The sequence below is a fragment of the Vulpes lagopus genome, chromosome 8 (genome assembly GCF_018345385.1).
Source record: "Vulpes lagopus strain Blue_001 chromosome 8, ASM1834538v1, whole genome shotgun sequence".
NCBI lineage: Eukaryota > Metazoa > Chordata > Mammalia > Carnivora > Canidae > Vulpes > Vulpes lagopus.
The window spans coordinates 44058781-44077294 of NC_054831.1; the positions used below are offsets into that span (position 1 = coordinate 44058781).

General features: G+C 45.2%; 1 protein-coding gene across 1 annotated transcript in view; it reads left to right on the plus strand.

Moving 5' to 3' along the window:
* The first annotated feature begins 722 nt into the window (after positions 1-722).
* KL (klotho) overlaps positions 723-18514 on the plus strand; it is a 46037-nt gene continuing 28245 nt past the window's right edge. Inside the window, exon 1 of the mRNA XM_041767447.1 lies at positions 723-1607. Within this exon, the coding sequence (XP_041623381.1) occupies positions 723-1607 (885 nt within the window). The remainder of the gene's footprint in view (positions 1608-18514) is intronic.

An 18514-nucleotide genomic window follows, 5' to 3' on the forward strand; every position in this document is an offset into this window, starting at 1 on the left:
CAAGGTAACAGTATGAGGGATTGTAAAGCAGTGTCAAGGCCCCCCAAGCATCTCCTTGGTCTTCCTTGAAGGCTTTCCAGCCTGGGGCCTGGGGCCTGGGGCCGGACCACCCACCCCTTCTCCAGCGGGCCCCAGCGGCTCCCCTCCCCGGGAGAGCCTCTTACCTAGAGCCCCTGGGGGAAAGGGGGCCACCAGCCGCTCGGTCCTCTCACACCATCCCAAGCCCCCGCTCCCCGGGCTCTCCCCACCTCGCCGTCCTCAAAGGATCTCACGCGGTTCCTAATCGGATCCAGCAATGTCCGTGTGGAACTGTCTGGGCCTCCGAGTGGGGGCCGAGTGGGGGCCGGGGGAAGGCCGGTGCTTCTCCGCCGGCAGGGCCGGGAGCGCAGCCCGAGAACCCGCGCCCCGCGCCCCGCGCCCCTCGGGGCTCCGGCTTCTCCCGCAGGTGCGCGGACGGGAAGGGCAGGTGGCGTCGCCAGGCACCTCGGCGGCCCGCGGGGAGCGGGGAGGCCCGGGCGCGGGGCTCCGACGTCCCCCGCGCTGCCCTCTGCGCCCCCGCCGCCGACGCGGGGGGCGGCGCCGCCTCGCAGGTAATTATTGCCGGCGGGGCCCGGCGGGGAGGCGGGGAGGCGGGGGCGGGCGCGGCGGGGCGCGGGGCGCGGGGCGGCGGGGCGCGGGCATAAAGGGTGCGGCGCGGCCCCAGCGCCCGGCTCCCGCGCAGCATGCCCGCCCGCGCCCCGCCGCCCCGCGCCCCGCCGCGCCGCCCGCGGCCCCTGCCGGTGCCCGAGCCCCTGCCCCTGCCCCTGCCCCTGCCCCCGCCCCCGCCCCCGCCGCCGCTGCTGCTGCTGCTGCTGCTGCTGGCCCTGGGCGGCCGCCGGCTGCACGCCGAGCCCGGCGACGGGGCGCAGACCTGGGCCCGCTTCGCGCAGCCCCCGGCCCCCGAGGCCGCCGGGCTCCTCCACGACACCTTCCCCGACGGCTTCCTCTGGGCGGTGGGCAGCGCCGCCTACCAGACGGAGGGCGGCTGGCGGCAGCACGGCAAGGGCGCGTCCATCTGGGACACCTTCACCCACCGGCCCCCCGCGCCCCCCGGCGCGCCCCCCGCGGCCGGCCTGCCGTCGGGCGCCCGCTCTCCGTCCCCGCCCGCCACCGGGGACGTGGCCAGCGACGGCTACAACAACGTCTTCCGCGACACCGAGGGGCTGCGCGAGCTCGGGGTCACCCACTACCGCTTCTCCATCTCGTGGGCGCGGGTGCTCCCCAACGGCAGCGCGGCCGCCCCCAACCGCGAGGGGCTGCGCTACTACCGGCGGCTGCTGGAGCGGCTGCGCGAGCTGGGCGTGCAGCCCGTGGTCACCCTGTACCACTGGGACCTGCCCCAGCGCCTGCAGGACGCCTACGGCGGCTGGGCCCACCGCGCGCTGGCCGACCACTTCAGGGACTACGCCGAGCTCTGCTTCCGCCACTTCGGCGGCCAGGTCAAGCACTGGATCACCATCGACAACCCCTACGTGGTGGCCTGGCACGGCTACGCCACCGGGCGCCTGGCCCCCGGCGTCCGGGGCAGCCCGCGGCTCGGGTACCTGGTGGCGCACAACCTCCTCCTGGTGAGTTCAGGGGCCAGGCGGGGGCCGCGCGGGGAGGGGGCCCCGGGGACGCCAGGGGCGCGGGGCGCCGGAGCCTCCAGCCTCGACCCCCCGCCGGAGGCCCCGTTTGAACACGTTGGCGAGGCCACCCAGGGGATTGGCCTCCCGGGGGAGGAACCGGGCAGCTGGGGCTGCCCTGGCAAGCCAGGCAGCTGGGAATGAAAGGGGAGCTCCTTTCCCTGGGTGTAGGGGAAGCCCTAGAGGTAAGGAGGGGACGCTTTCCTGAGAGTCGGGAAGGGGAGACTGAGGAGGGCGCCAAGAGAAACTGCAAGGTTAGGGAGCCTTGCAGACAGCATGACCCTCTGCTGCACTTTGTGGAGATGTCATGAGTTCAGTGTTTAATCCAATCAGATCTGTTTAGTGTGTGTGGCCCATGTACAACTGAAGCAAATTCAAAGGTGTCAAAATCACATGTCCTGGAGAGCCGGGCGTAAACTCCTCCAAGGTTCTTCCTGTGGCACGCAGAACTGCACCCATCAACCATACTAATCATCAGGAGTGTGAAGACCCCCTTATGCAATCTTAAACAGAGCTAGCCATAAAAACAGTTGTTTCTACAACGACAGGATGATCTAGATTATGCCCTCCAACAACTGTATTTCCATGATCTTTTCTCCAACTTCAAGGATTCCTTAGAGATGAGATTATTAGCCTGACACAACTGATGTTGACACCCTTGTGTGATGCCTTAATACATTTTGACAGCAGGCATTATTGATGAGCCATGATAAAGTTGTCTCTCAAATAATTCTTCCTCCTATTTCTCCTTCATTTGGTGTTCAAGATGAGGTCCCGTTGATCTGCAGGTTCCTTTATAATGATGTCAGTTGTTGGTACATTTTGTACAGTTTTGTGTCAGGAGAGAAAGAATTTTTTATGTGTATGTGCAAACATTTTAATAAAAATGTTTAAATGTCTAACTTCGGGTACTGTATTTTGGTGACTTGTGAGCCTACTGAAGACCTATTTGAAATTGAGAATTAAGCCACGTATTTTGAACGAATTCAAGATGAAAACCACTTCTACACACTTTTAATTGAAGCCATAGATAATTGAGGTAGGACAGCTCTGGGTTATTGAGGTGACATAGCGCTCTGAGCTGCTGCTAGTGTTGCAGTAATGGCTAAATTTGATTGTATGTCAGCTTCGGTTTGCTACCACAGCTCATAGAAGAATGTCGGATTTGTTGGACCAAAAAACTTGTTATTTCAGATTGATATATATTTTTTCATTAAGATACTTTAAAGCTATGGTAGGAAACTTGTTCAGTCTGTCAAAAAATTTTTTTTGAGGAATCAGAAGACCCTCAACGTCACCTGTTCAGGGTTAGTGATAGAAAAGTTATGGGAAGAACTGGCCCCTCTTCTGAAGAAAACATAGGCAAATTTTAGTTCATACCAGAAACAAATAAGATATTTGTGGACCAGCTGGAGGACCTAATAGACCATCCCTGAAAAATCACTGCTTTTTTTTTAAAAAAAGATTTTATTTATTTATTCACGAGAGAAACAGAGAGATAGGCAGAGACATAGGCAGAGGGAGAAGCAGGCTTCTTGAGGGGAGCCCGATGTGGGACCCCATTATGGGACTCTGGGACCACACCCTGAACCGAAGGCAGATGCTCAACCACAGCCACCCAGGTGTCCTTACAAAATCACTTCTTTAGATTTAAATCATACAAGTTCTGTTTTTAGAGTGCATGTAATAAGCTCTGTATGTATACAAAAGTCATCAATTTTTATTACAGTGACTTTCATGATAATTTCACTTATAAAATCAGGAGTTGGGACTGTAGAAGCTTTCTGGAACTCTGGTATCTGGAATAGTCAACAGGCTTTGGATTCTTATTCCCACTTTTGGCCCTCTGATGAACTTTTCAGTTATATTTTTGTATGTTTACGCAAAAAAACTTGACAAACACTAACCATCCTTCCCAGAAGCAGAGTGGACTTTGTGTTCATAAGAAATTAGTAACAGGTGGACACTTGATTTTGCCGATGCTGCAAACAAAATGCTGTAAAATATTAATTTTGCTTTCAAATTTCTTTGGTTTGGAATTCAGTCAGTCTTGTATACTGTGAAGAGATCATTTGTCATCAAGTATATTAAGTTTTTCATAGGAGATATTTTCCTTCTATTTTCAGTGTTCTTTCTCAGTGGATGTGTTAGAGAGAGGGAAGTAGGGAAGTTTTGACCTTATTGGAAAAGATAAAACATATGCTGCAGATTTTGGTAATAGAACATTTCAGCCAGGACCTAGAAAATTGCTGTCAAGGCCACGAAACCCCTAGCATATTCTTTTGCATTTGGGGATCTGATGATGACGAAGGATGAAGCTGGCCAGCACCTCTTCCCTGCCCCATTCTGTGCCACTAATTTACAGGTGGGCTAAGGAGACCCCTTAGGGAGACTGGGAATTCTAGCCAAACTTCCCCCTTCCCCTGCCTCCATTCAATAATCATTGTCTGATGGCCTGGAGGACAGGAGGCAGGCCAAACAAACTGCAAGGTGAATAATGGGGGGCTCTGCTCAAAATGGCGGCCTCCATGTTCTTTTGGAGTCCTGGTACTGAGCTAAACCTTGAAAAAATAGTCCGTGTGTGTAGGTGTGTCTGTGTGTGGGGGTAAAAGAGCTAAAGAGGGACAGAGACAGAGGGAGAAACAGAGCTAAAAGCAGGGTTTCCCCCACAGAGCTCTAGGAGCCCACGTTGCTTTGCTCATCTGAGCATCACCCAGAAAGAGGACATACCCTTTCTCTTGACTTGAAGAGAGACTGCTGTGCCTTCACAGCCCTTCACAGAAAGGTGATTCTTGACGTCCCCTGAAAAACTTGCACTGAAGGCCTGACTGAGATTGTGATTCCAGCCCCGGAGTTTTTGTTCTGAGTTTTTGTTCTGACCATGGGTTTCTGAGAGGACCAGGACCCAGTTGAAGATACATGTGGACCTCCCACATGAGAGTCTTGCAAACGCTTGTACTGGGAACCTGTGGGAAAAGACACTGCTTTTCACATGAGGAGGTGGGACGGAAACAGAAATCTTTGGACACTCATGGATGGTATAGACACAACTGGTATTGAGCAGGCCATGCATTCAAATCAATGCTCGTGTCTTAGTTCATTTCTCTGCAGCATATATCTAGACACTATTTTCTTTTCTCAACACATTTCCTCAACTTGGCTTTCTTGCTTTCCCTCTCAGCTCACTGGTGACTCCTGTGTTCTCCACACCTTGCCTGTAGATGTTTGAGGGCCCAGGGCTCCATCGAGGGGCCTCTTCACTAGATTTACTCCAAGTGAACTCTTGAAATACTCTAGATCCTGATGATTCCAAGTTTTGAGTCTCTAGCCAGAACTTGTGCTCTGAGCTCCAGACTTGGAGAGACAACTGCTTTCTCCACTTAGATGCTCAATGGGCACACCACACTGAACACATCCAAAAGCAAACTTCTGTTCTTCTCATCTCCATTATGGCAACTCTGCTCTTTCAGTTGGCTTAGCCTGAAACCTTAACTCCTCCCTTTCTCTCACATCTTACTTTCCATCCATCAACAAATCCTATAGCCCTATCCAACCTCTAACCTTCAAAATGTATCCAGAATCCAACCACTTTTTTTTTTTTTTTTTTTTTTAATCTACAGCCATGGATCCAAGCCCCTGTCAGATTCTGCCTGGGTCATTGGAATAGCCTCTTGCCTAATGTCCTTGCCTCTGCTCTTGCTCCCTGCAGTGTGCCATGATGAGCATTCTCAAGGCTATATCATCATGTGTGAGCAAGACAAAGTCCTTTATTTATTAAAAATCCCACCTTTCCTTCAATGACCAACTCACGCATTCCCTTTGGCTCCACACCTGAATGCCATCTCTTCCTTCTCTGAAATCCCACTGTGCTTCATTTCTGATGCCTCCTACCACAGGCCTCCTTCATGTAACCATTTGCCTTCTTTCACTGCTCCACTGGTTGGGTTGGGCAATTCCTTCAGTGAGAAAACCATGTTCACTTCGTCTATCCTAAAGTGCCACCATGTCCTTGGTAGGTGCTCAGAAAGTGGCTTCTGGCCATTTAATAGCTTTTATAAGCAGATGCTCCTAAGATTTGCTCTTACTCTCTTTGTCAATCTTTCTAGCCACTTTCCAATGGGACAGGAAGTACCAAATCCTAACTAGAAAGATCAGGTAGCATAAAGGAGCAGAATCTGACATTTTCAGTAAATATTTAAGGTTCATCGTCAGATTTATGATTCCATTGTAAAAACCACCAATTAAAAATTAGAGTCACTGTGCAATATTATGAAGACGTTTCCAGAATGGGAGGTAGGGGAAGTCTCCTGGCTGGCTTTAGTAGCATGACTTTTGTCATCTGGATGACTTTTCATTTCTCAAGTAGTAATGAAGGCAGTTTATCTGCCAGATATATGCTCAAATTGTATATGCCACATGCTTTTGGGAAGCACTTTGCCAATTTTCCTCTCATTAAAATATATTTGGTACATAGATGTAAAAATCAACTTGGTTGGAAGTTAATGTGTTTTGTAGAATAGTACTGAGTTCCTTAGTGTGTTTAATCAGAAATAATTAAAATATCTTCCAGGGCGCTTGACTCACTCTTCTTTGAATATCTGATTGAACATCGTGTTTTTTAAAGGTTACAGTCAAGTCCAAGAAAAATTTTAAGAATAGGAAAAAAAGACTAATAATTTCAAAATCATAGCAATGTTTGGCAATGTCAATAGAAAAGAGGGAAAATACGAACCACTCAGCAATCGAATAATGTCAATGCGTACTTCTTAAGTACAAAATGAATGAATGCACAACAGTGTACCTGACTATGTAGTTAGTCATAGCTTTGGCTTATAGAACTCTTCTGAGTTATATTAATTTTTCAAACAGTAAGATCGTTCTAAGCCAGAATTTTATTATAATTAACCTGTACAAAATGTGCCTTTCTTTCAATGAATGTCATCTTTTTAAGGCATGAAGGAAAGTTGAGGTGTAGGAGGAGAATGGAATACATGCCTATTGGGAGGATAAGAGTGGGTGAGTAAAAATACATAGTCACTGTCCTCCAGGATCCACATCTTCTCAGGAAACTGCTAAATTATACTTGTAATCCATACTTAAACAGATAAGTATACCTATAGGATAAGTAAGATATGTGTTGATAAGGTAAATAGATACTTCAACAGATAATTTCCTTTTTATATACTCTACCTTGATATATTCTGGATACAAAAGTAGTGTGAAAGATCACTATACACCATTACTTAGCCTTCAGAGGCTTGACACAAATATTCCCATCATGTAATAACAACAGGCAGCATGGATCGTTTACTCTTTTGTGACTCCTTGAGGTCATAGACAATAATATCATATTATTTTTTTAATGTTTAGTGGTTTTCTTAGCCCTTGATAAGGAAGAATATAATTGATATAAATTCTAATGAAGGAATTAATGTAGATGTAAAATAATCTCTATTTCAGTATATCTTTTTTCTTTCTTTATTAAGTAGGCTCCACACCCAGCATGGAGCTCAGTGCGGGACTTGAGTTCACGACCCTGATTCTCAAGCAAGAGTCTGAGGCTTAACCCACTTAGCCACCCAGGTGCCCCCTTTTTTCTTTTGTCTTAGTTGAATACTTATAGTCTGCTTTCTCACACAAATCTGGGGAAGAGTTTAAAGCAGTGAGGAAGAACAGGGGACAATGTCTTGCCCAGACAGTTAATGACCTTTGTGCATTTCCTGGGCGACATTTCATCCGGTGACAGAGAAAGAGGGAAGGGGAGGACTGTGGCCTCATGAGTGCCTGACCTGGAGGGCTGCATGGTCCTTTCCACTCAGGTCCCTTTGGCCGAGCTACTCAGTCACATGGTGTAAGGAACCTGGGAATTATGTCCCGCTGTGCAACTGGAAGTGTAGCAAATCCAATTCTGTTGAAATCAGGTGGGAACAGATCATTCAGAAGAACCAGCAATCTCTGCCGCACTGCCTACCTCCCCGATACATTGTGAGAAGGAAAACAAAATCATGAATGTCAACATGTCTTGAAAAATGTAAAGAACTCTACAAAGGTGAAGTATGGATTTATCGTAATACTAAAAAAAAGTGAAAGCACTTGGGAAACGGTCCTCTTGAGCTATTTAGAAGAAAGGAATTAAACATTTTAGAAATTGTTGCTTCACTTCTTCATTTCCAACTTACAGTACTCAATGGAATGAAATCTTTGCAATTATTTCGATAGCGTTTGACCAAAGATTATTCAAATCATTTTTGAAATACTTTATTTTCATAAAGCACATTACCAACTTACTCTGTTGAACCGAGCTTGGTGTTCAAAAGAAATATACTTAAGTTTACGACTGCAATAATTTGATATATTGACTAAAGATAAATATTTAGTGAAATTTGAATAGATTTTTTATTAATAACATTATGGTTTGAAGTATGGATGACAGAACCTCATCCATGAACCATTATCTTTGTTGTTTGATAAAATACTCAAAATAAACAAAGCAGTGATATTCAGTAAGTTTAAATACAATGGTTAAGCAAATACTATTTCCATGTCTATAGTGCACATTTAAAACAAAAAGTTTTTATGTATTTATTCATGAGAGACACAAAGAGGCAGAGACATAGGCAGAGGGAGAAGCAGGCTCCCTGCAAGGATCGTGATGCAGGACTCGATCCCAGGACTCCAGGATCACGGTCTGACCCAAAGGCAAAGATACTCAACCACTGAGCTACCCAGGTGTCCCTATAGTGCACCTGTATTTGATAATTAGAATGCTGGAGATACAAGGGACCCGGGATAATCCTCAATCAAATTTCTTCTCAGGACAAACCACTTGCAGTTACCCTAATGGGATCTTCCAGCTTCTGCTTGACTATTTGCAGCAAGAGGAACTCTGCTCCTCCCAAGTAACACACTCAGTTCTATCTTTGATATTGAATGGGAAGCCTACCTTTCGTGTCAGGGCTTTAGCACAGGACTCAACCCTGGTTGGGTCTTGACCTTTCCAAACCTCAAAGAATAAAACTAACTGCTTTGTGATGAGACTGCCTTTCAAATGTCTGAAAAGGCCACTTTGTTCTGCCTAAGTATTTTCTCTTCATGCTAACATCTGCCCCAAGAAGAATTATAGAGAGCTGGACATTTAGCCAAGGCCCACTTCCTGAGAGCCTACTATGTGGCAGGCAGGCATGCTGTTGAATTCTGAGAATGCAAATATGACCCTAGAGAGGCCTCTGTATCTTCTGACACTTGACGAAAAGATGGAGCAGGAGATGGAAAAGTTGATCTTCCTATTTCCTGGGGGTAGGGGCTGGGTCATGGTCTCCAAGAAGCAGAGCAGTCTAGGGTTACCTATCGGGCCTTTCTCTGTCCCATCATCCTTAACAGGGGTTTGGAGATGGATGCAGATGACTGAGCATAAGCTGCCCGAGGTCTCCAGGCTCAGGATCCTGAAGTGAATAGGGACTCCTGGCTATATTTTCAGGTTCTTTTTTGTAAGGTCTAGGGGATGCCTGCAAACCCACAGGGGAGGTAGGGGTGGTAGAGAATGTACTTCCAGGCCCCTGCAAGCCTGTTGGGGATGCCCCTCCTCCTTCCTACATGACTCGCCCTTCTGTCTGGATTCCTTAGCACTTAGTCTTTCCCTTTAGCCCCTTCCCCATCAGTGACCCTAGTTCTTTCCTGGTGTTGGCATCTCTTTACTCAATCTCAGGCCTTTCTTCTGGGGCTTGGCAGAGATGGGAACAACAGTGGTAGGGTGTTTGCTCAGGGCTCAGGTACATCCTCCCTGAAATGATCTGAAGTCGAGCAGAAGTCGAGTAGGGATATTTTCAAAGCACACTCTTAGGCCTATGTGAGAGATCCATTTCCTCATATTTACCTAATAGGGACTGTGTTTACTGTGAACCAGCCGCCTGGCCCTTTCCAGTCTTCCTGGCCAGGGTTCCAATGCAAAGCCTCCCTGCACCCACAGAGGACCAAAGACTTCTCTCTCAGAGTCTTCAGGTTTGCCCCAGCTGTAGAAGAGGCTGGGGTTGGGGGTAGTGATTGGTGGTTTAAGGCTGGTGGGTCTCACATCACCACAGAAAGAAAGATAAGGTAAGACCCCTGCCCTCATGTCACTTACAGATGAGTTGGGGAGAGATGGTTGTCAAATAATTATATTAAAATGTCTTAAATGCCTTATTATAATAAGTACCAGGAAGAGTGGGGGTGCCAGGAAAGGGGGGATGAGTAAGAGTTTTGGGGGGCAGTCAAGGAAAACTATACTGATGAGATCAGGGACTGGCAGGCTTTTCAGCAGAGGGCTAGGTTTTAGGCTTTGCAGGTCATGCAGTGTGTGTCCACACCATTAGCAACGAGGGACTGAATGGGCTCAGCAGGGTCCCGGGATAGCTTCATTTACAAAAATAGGTGTGGGCTGGAGTGCAGGCACCCAACACAGAGCGGGGGGGGGGGGGGGGGGGCTGTGGCATTCTAGGAAAGCAGCAAGCAGTCAGGACAGATGAGAGAGGTAACCATTAACCATTCCCCCCACAGGGTCAGGACTTGGAATGCCTGAAGCATCAGGGGAAAGAGAGGGAGAGAAGCTGGAAACAACCTAGAATTTTTCAAGGTGTCTTTTTTTTTTTTTAAGATTTTATTTATTCATGAGTGAGAGAGAGAGAGAGAGAGGCAGAGACACAGGCAGAGGGAGAAGCAGCCTCCATGCAGGGAGCCCGACGTAGGACTCGAATTCGGATCTCCAGGATCAGGCCCTGGGCTGGAGGCAGCGCTAAACCGCTGAGCTACCTGGGCCACCCCTTCTCAGGCTTTTTAACGTTTCCCCATGTGAGTTGCTGTTGAGCCAGATCTCTCTTGAAATCGCCTTTTATTGTTTATCTTTGATTTATTTATTTATTTATTTATTTATTTATTTATTTGAGGGTGAGAGAGAGAGAGAGAGCAAGCAGGGAGAAGGAGAAGCAGGCTCCCCGCTGAGCAGGGAGCCCAACGTGGGGCTGGATCCCAGGAGTCTGGGATCATGACTTGAGCCAAAGGCAGACACTTAACCCACTGAGCCACCCAGGTGCCCTTATTTTTGAACTTTTAATCTCAGTAAATTTCATCTTCAATGTGCAAAGGTACGAAGAGGGTTACCACAGATGGTGGATAATTCTCAAAAATTGGAAATTAAATATATTAAGATGATCAATTAAAGTAATAGCTGTACACGTGTGCAGTGGAATGGTATTTAGCTATTAAAAAGTTGATGTAGGGGGATGCCTGGGTGGCTCAGGGCATGATCCCGGGGTCCTAGGATCAAATCCTGCAATGGGCTCCTCATGAGGAGCCTGGTTCTCCCTCTGCCTGTGTCTCTTCCTCTCTCCCTGTGTCTCTCATGAATAAATAATAAAATCTTAAAAAAAAAGTTGATGTAGGGTGGTTAAAAAGTTGCACATGGTATGTTGTTAAGAGAAAAATCCCAGTTATGTGATGCTTCTTATACATCTCAGCTGATAAATAAGTGTGACTACGTAGTCAGCACTTTACAGTTCCTGGGCAGTGTGGGACTCTCTCTAGCCCCCTCCTGACATGCCCAAACCTAGATTTGATACTCCTTCTTTCTCCTGCCGTAAAATCCTGTACTACTCCTTTAATGATACTTAGCCCATTTTATTGAAATGTTTGTCTTCCCTTGACAGATCTCAGCTTTGAGATGCCAGGAACCATGTTTAGCTCACTTTTTATTTTATGTCCAGAGCTTCACAAGGCTCAGAGAGAGGGAGCATGCAGAATGTTCATTTCAGGCGTAAAAGAGTGTACCCCCCCTCCCCCGCCACACACACACACACAAACTGGTAAAGGAAAAAAGTTTCTAGATGGTGAGTTTACAGATGATTTTTTTTTCTTTCTGGTTGTCTGGATTTTCTAATTTTTCCATAAGCAAAATGTATTACTTTTGCAAGGGAGAAATAATAGTATTTCTGGGAAAAGGAGGTGGATTGAATTTACCCATTAAGGTTTTCTTTTCTCTCTTGAGACCCTGTCAAACTGTGGTAAAGAAACTTAAAGAAAGAAGGTGGAGGAAGAAAAAAGGGTGGGAGAGAAGAAGGAAGGGAGGTGGAGAAAGACCCATAGTGGAGAAAGCAAAGTAGCAGCAAAGCTTTAAGAGCTGAAAAGCAGATGGACAAGTGTTATTGACTGAGCAGACACAAGAAGGCAGACTGTTAAGTTGGTAGTGGGAGAAGCCAAGAACAAATTGCAGGATTTTCAAGAAGCTCTGAGAGTAGCAAGACCAGATATTCTGGAACTGGAGGGAAAGGAAGTGCTCACATAAGAATCGGTTGAAAACTGTTTAAGAAAGAACTACATTTCGAGATCACCCCCTTCTCCTCACTGCTGGGCATCTGCTCTTTCTCCGTTGAGGAGAAAACTAGAGGTTACTTTTTTTGGAGCGTATAGAATGGAAAGTGTCTGGGCTAAGGGACATCAGTCTCATTTGCATGAGCACTCTACTGAAAAGTAAACATATGCAGCTGAAAGCTGAGACACCTCCAGGTCCCCAGCCCCATGCCCACCCTCTTCACCCACCAGGCTCTGAGAATGCTGGCAGTGTGGCTTACACTCCAAGTAGTGATAGAAGAGTCTTCTCTAGGGAATCTGATGAGCTCATGTGGAAGGACCTAAGATGCCGATCCTACCAATTCCACAATAGCTGGTGGAGACAGATCCCTCTACAGTGATGCTCAGAGTCAGCAAACCCCACCCACACGCTCAGACCTTCCAATCAGGTTCTTTATTTCTCCTTCTTAAATATGAGTAGAAGATCAAAGATCAACAGACATCTGAGAAAGGCCTCTAACACGAGAGATTGAGAACCATACAAATAAGGAAATAACAACAAAACCAACTATTTTGGAAGGAAACTTAAAGAAACTGAGGCTATGCAGGAAGAAAAAGCTAAAAACAAACACACAAACAAAAAGCCTCAGTCAAAAGATACAAACATCTAGTTTGTCTAGATAAGTCATGGAATGGAATGTACAGCGTGGCGACTATAGTTCATAACACTTTTGTATATTTGAAAATTGCTAAGAGAGTAGATTTTAAAAGTTCTCATCAGAAGAAAAAGAACTGTGACTCTGTGTGGTGACAGATGTTCACTAGACTCATGGCCTCCATGGATGGTAACAAGCCCAGCTCTGTGATGGCCTCTTCCACTGTCAGCCATGGCCTGCAGAGAAGTGCCCCCACTAAATTTCTGAGTGATACTGGTGCCCCCTCACTAGCATATTCCTGATGGCACTGGTGAATGGTGTATCTCCTTCTAGTGCTCGTATGAGACACAGAACTCTAGTGGATTATTTGGCCCTACATAACATAGTCATTCCAGCATGCCTACTTCTCCCAGCTTCTTGCATTTCTTCCTCTATCAGCTGTCAGGGAAGCTCAAGCATTTCTGTCCACTCACTGTGGGCCATAACTTTTTCTAGGCTTCTCAGAGCCATTCTAGTGGCAGGTTTTCCCTATCTCTGAGCTCCTTGGCCAGAGCATTAACACACATTTTTGGAGAAAGTACCCCCGTTGTTAATGAATTCTGTCCTGCCCTGCCTTCTATTCTAGTCCCTTAGTCAAGGGCCTTCATTCCCAGTGGTACTTCTTGGGCTCCTGCCAGTACATTCTAAATCTTGAAGCTACTTTGGGATATAATGTCTTTCTTCCTCTGTCAGGCCCAGCTGTCTCTAGGTTTTAACCCCAGGATTTCACCCTAGTTAGTGGCCTGTTGGCTCCTGAGGGAGGCACTGCTGCCTTTGAAGAGTGAGGCCTCTTCAGTGTAGGGAAGTGCTGCCTCTAACTAAGGCAGCTCAGGCGACCTCTGTAGTCTCCATGGGTTCCAAAGACTCTGAAAATCCCAGCAACTACTTCCCATGTTTCAGAGTCTTAGGTTTTCCAACCAGGGCTCTGATCCTGGTAGAACAGATCTACCTTAGTTGAGCATTTAAACATCTCTGGAGTTCTGCATCTCTACCAGGTCCTGGATCTGAGGCTAAGTTGTACATATACTTCCACTGCAGGAGATAATGATCTCTTTGTGAGCTACCAGTGACACCCTCTGGCTCTCATATTGAGTCTTTGACTGCTTATTAAAGGCTTATGATTTCTCATGATCTCTCTATGATGTCTCAGCACAATACAGCAGGAACGAATCAGTCCCCTTCTCCTTGTAGGCATTGGGATGCCTGGATCATTGCACCTGCAATGTCATTCACCTCCACCAGGACATTTCCCCAGGTTCTGCTGGTGAAATATTTGGCAGTCAGGACACCATCTTGTGCCAGGAAATTGTCCACCCCGTAAATATCACTCAGAATGGCATTTTCTTTGCCTTCCAGGAAGTGAAACCCAGACTTCTGAGATGCAAATGTCAAGACAGGATTAGATGTGCAAAACATTTATCATTTATCGAAGGAAACAACTGTGAAGGATAAAGAGGAAGGAGACACAGAAGGCAGAGCCTTTAGACCATGACCCATGTCTAACACCTGTGAAAGAAAGTGGGCAAGAAACAGGTTTGGCAGGGAAGAGTCTCAAATGGCAGTACAGGTCTAAGAAAGATCCAGCCAGGCCAATGAGAAGCCCTTGAGCCAACATTGCGTACTGAAGGAGTCAGTGTCCTGCAGAAATGGGTCTGCATTAGTACCCCTGCCATGGTCAGTCATAAGGGAGAGTAGTCTGTGACAAGCATGACCTCAGGGCCAGTGAAGTAGAGGGTCCAGAAGGATAGCAATTGGTGTCACTAATTATGCAGGAGAACTGAGGAGTGCATTTTCATGGCTTCCACAACACCAGTAAGGAATGCCATTCAGAGGAAGGGAATGGAAATTATTTCCAAACAGAATTTTATTTTTTTATTTTTTTTTAATTAAAATTTTTTTTATTGGAGTTCAATTTGCCAACATTTAGCATAACACCCAGTGCTAATCCCACCAAGTGCCCCCCTCAGTGCCCATCACCCAGTCACCCCAACCCCCCCCCACCTCTCTTTCCGCTACCCCTTGTTCATTTCCCAGAGTTAGGTGTCTCTCATCCAAACAGAATTTTTAAAAATATTTATTTCCAACCAGAATTTGATATTTATTTAACTACCAACCATTGAGGAAGGTAAAATAATAAGATTTCAGGATATTCAAAGTCTCAAAAAATAAATCTTCCATGAACCCTTTATGAAGAACATAATGGAGACAAGAAAGAAGAAGGAAGAAGACAAAATATTAGGTCTAACCCCGGAACGCAATGATGAATTGTAAACCTAGAAAGTCAATTGTGCAAAAGAACTAAGAGCAACCATTCCAGAAGAGGAGAAAATTCTGGAAGTGTGTCTTCAAGAAAAATCTTGGAGGCTGATGTGAGCTTGTAGAAATGTATGCTGACAGTCTATTGGAAAGCGTGGGGAGAATAAGCCACAAAGAAAACCAAGGAAATCAAAAAGCAATGCAATTATTAACTTTAAGGAAGACAAAAATAAGAAAGAAAACCTAGTTTTAATTACCATGTTACAAAGTCCAGCTGTGAGTAATAGTCATGTTGGCAGAACAATGTCAGTATGGAAGATTAATTATTCAAACCAAAACCTGCTGTAGAGCTGAATTAGCTGTATAAGAGAGCTAAGTCCTCACCTACCATAACAGGAAGTCAATGGATACTGTCTAAAGTATGGATGTATGGAAATGTATAAGTTTCAAAAGCCGTAATAGTCAACAGTGTATACCTTTGCAAAGGGCGACTGGGGAGATTGGGGAAAGAGTAGGGCAGGGAACTGTGATTGTTGTTATAAGTTGCATAAAAATAAAAAGAAAAAAATATTTTATCATCACTTTAAACTTTGTTAGTTACAGCACATATTTACAGTATTTCAGTCTGTAGAACTCTTTTTGAAGCAAGCTTTGCAGCATTTCCAAATTTTCAGATTAATCCTTTGCGAATTTTCATCCTTTTGATGATAAAAATGTTGAAAAGAAATAAAACTGTGAGTAAACTCTGTGGATGTTGTTAGTCACCTTCTCTCAGCGGGACATCTCCTATTAATCAATGTTGCAAACATCTGTCAGTGTTTGACAGTAAGAACCAGTAAATTTTTGTTTAATCAATGACTACTCTTAAAATATAGCTTGCCAGCATCAAATATGCAAGCAGACAGTATGTGGCATATAGTATATATATATATATCCTACTTTTCTTCTTTTTTGACCCCAAGAATATCACAAGGAGGTCTGGCAATTGTCAAAATGGCTACACAGAGGGATTCCTAGACTCCTATTGTATTCCTAGGTAAGATACACAACACAATAAAAATAATGTGAGGCTAGTTGGGCAGCCTTATGTTATGAACCCATGTTGTTTTCCCCTTAAATTCTCTTCTTCGGCGCTGATGTAATTTTATTAAGCCATTATATACCTTCAGTCCTGAGTCTATTATTTCTGAAATCCACATTTTCTTCCCCTTTAAAATTAAGAAAATGTTCATTCTTCAAGCATCATATTTTCCATGATCTCTCAAAGTAACTGATGGATGTTTCATGATCATAACTGTAAATTCTTTTGCTCAGCCTCTCTTGGAGATGATGAATTTCGAATGGCATGCAGACTCCTGATGTGCTTTCCTCTTGCAGTAATTAGAAACCCAAGTTCAAGAATAGTCTGAGGATAGATACAATACAGGGCAAGAGGTAACAGACTCAAAAATGCTGGTGACGGTAAAATCAAGGAGACCCAACAGGTGTAGTGGATTCAGGAAGTCAGAAACTTGAAATAATCAGAGTCTATGACCTCAGAATACAGTGTTGATTTCCATATCAGCTTTGTCATGTTGGGGTAATAAACTGATTTTAGAAATATATTTCTTTATATAAGTAAATTTAATCAATTAAATTTTATTGAGTGCCCATACCTACAACACAACTAACATATGCAGTTTGTAATCTTGGATTTTATTACATATAGATATAGTTATTTCTTTTTTAAAAAAATTTTCTTTATTTAGTTGAGAGAGAGAGAATGAGCTAGAGGGAGGGGCAGAGGGAAAGGGAGAAGCAGACTTGATGCTGAGCAGGGAGCCTGATATGGGGCTGGATCCCAGGACCCTGGGAACATGACCTGAGCGGAAGGCAGACACTTAACCGACTGAGCCACCCAGGCGCCCCCATATAAATACAGTTCTGATGAGGAAGCTCAGAATCATACATGGTTTGGTATCTTGATAAATTCATGATCTGCCGGGTGGCTGCAAAGTGTAATGTCTAACAGGGGTAAAACGGTTGTTTTAAATGGGTGAAGTGGGCCAGGAGTAGGAAAGCTCATGGCCTTTAGTGAACATTTGCCCCAGCCAAATCCCTGTCAGGAGAGATGAAGCATGGTCCTGCCAGATTCTCTGTGATTTCAAAAGAAGTTAGAAATTCAGAATTTTGCATGAAATTTCCTGATATTTAAGGTTGTCTCAAATTTTTTTTTTTAAGTATGACAAAGACCAAACAAATCTTTTCTATGGATTTTGAGTCCATAACCTCTGACCTACAGCATCTGGGTCATCTGCAAGCCTTGCGAGAGTCATGACCCCAAAGCCTCCAGCGTGTCTGGTCCATCATGACCTGCCTGAAGTTCTCCATCAGGGCTGGAGTCTTCACCAGGTTTCACCTCTCTCTGCAGTGCTGCTCACAGACCATGGGATTTCCCCACATGAAGTGATTACAGAAGTTGGAGATGAAGATTTCTTTTTTTTTTTTTTAAGATTTTATTTATTTATTTGAGAGAGAGAGCAAGCAGGAGAGACAGCGAGCACAAGTGAGGGGGAGCAATAGAGGGAGAGGGAGAAGCAGGCACCCCGCTGAGCAGGGAGCCTGATGCAGGGCTCAATCCCTGGATCCCAGGATCATGGCCTAAGCTGAAGGCAGATGCTTAGCCAACTGAGCCACCCAGATGCCCCCAGAGAAGTGGATTTTTGAGCATAATGCTCCCTAATGTATGGATTTGGTAGTGAGTGCCAGGTGTTACATCCTGCAATATTAAATACATAATTGGGTATCCACTTAAACTGATTTTATTCAATGACATAAATAGGTTTTTGTCAAGTCATTAGATAATCTACTTGATCATACAGAATGTTCACACCCTGCCCCCACTCCCAGGCCTGGGACAGAAGGTTTACTTTTGGGAGAATTTGAAAGAGAGGGAGGTGGAGCTTTGGGGTACTACATCGAGCAAAGAGCAGGGGGTGAGTCATAGAGATGAACAGAGGGGTTCAAGTGGAATTGTATCTACAAACTCCTCATCACCTCTTCACACTGTAAGCAGATAGCATCTTTTTTTCTCCCTTCTTTGAAAGACTTTGAATGGCTCCCAAAGTATAGCTCTCATTCACTGACTTTTCAGATGGTCCCCTAATGAAATGTCTGGCTTCCTGGCCAATCAGCTTTGGGTATGGCTTGCTCTTTATAAGGTGATCCCATACGTTTTCAAGTATTACCAGTTTTTAAGTATTTTTCTCTTAAATATGAATAGACAGCCAAGCATCAAAAAATATTTGAAGAAAGCACTCAACGTGAAACAGAATAAAATAAACAGGAAAAGCAAACCAGGAAAAACAGATTGTGCAGGAAATTAAATATACACACTCTGAAAAAAAACAATATTAAAGAAATTCTTGGACATTAACAATATGATTGTAATTTAGTAAAAAGTTTGAAGGGGAAAGTAAGGGAAATGACTGCAAAGTAATGCAAAATGACAAAGAAATGGAAGTATTAAAGGCAGGGGAAAAAGATTGAAAAAAATCAAGTACAACAGTTCAACATTAGACTTAGAGAAGTTCCAAAAAGAAA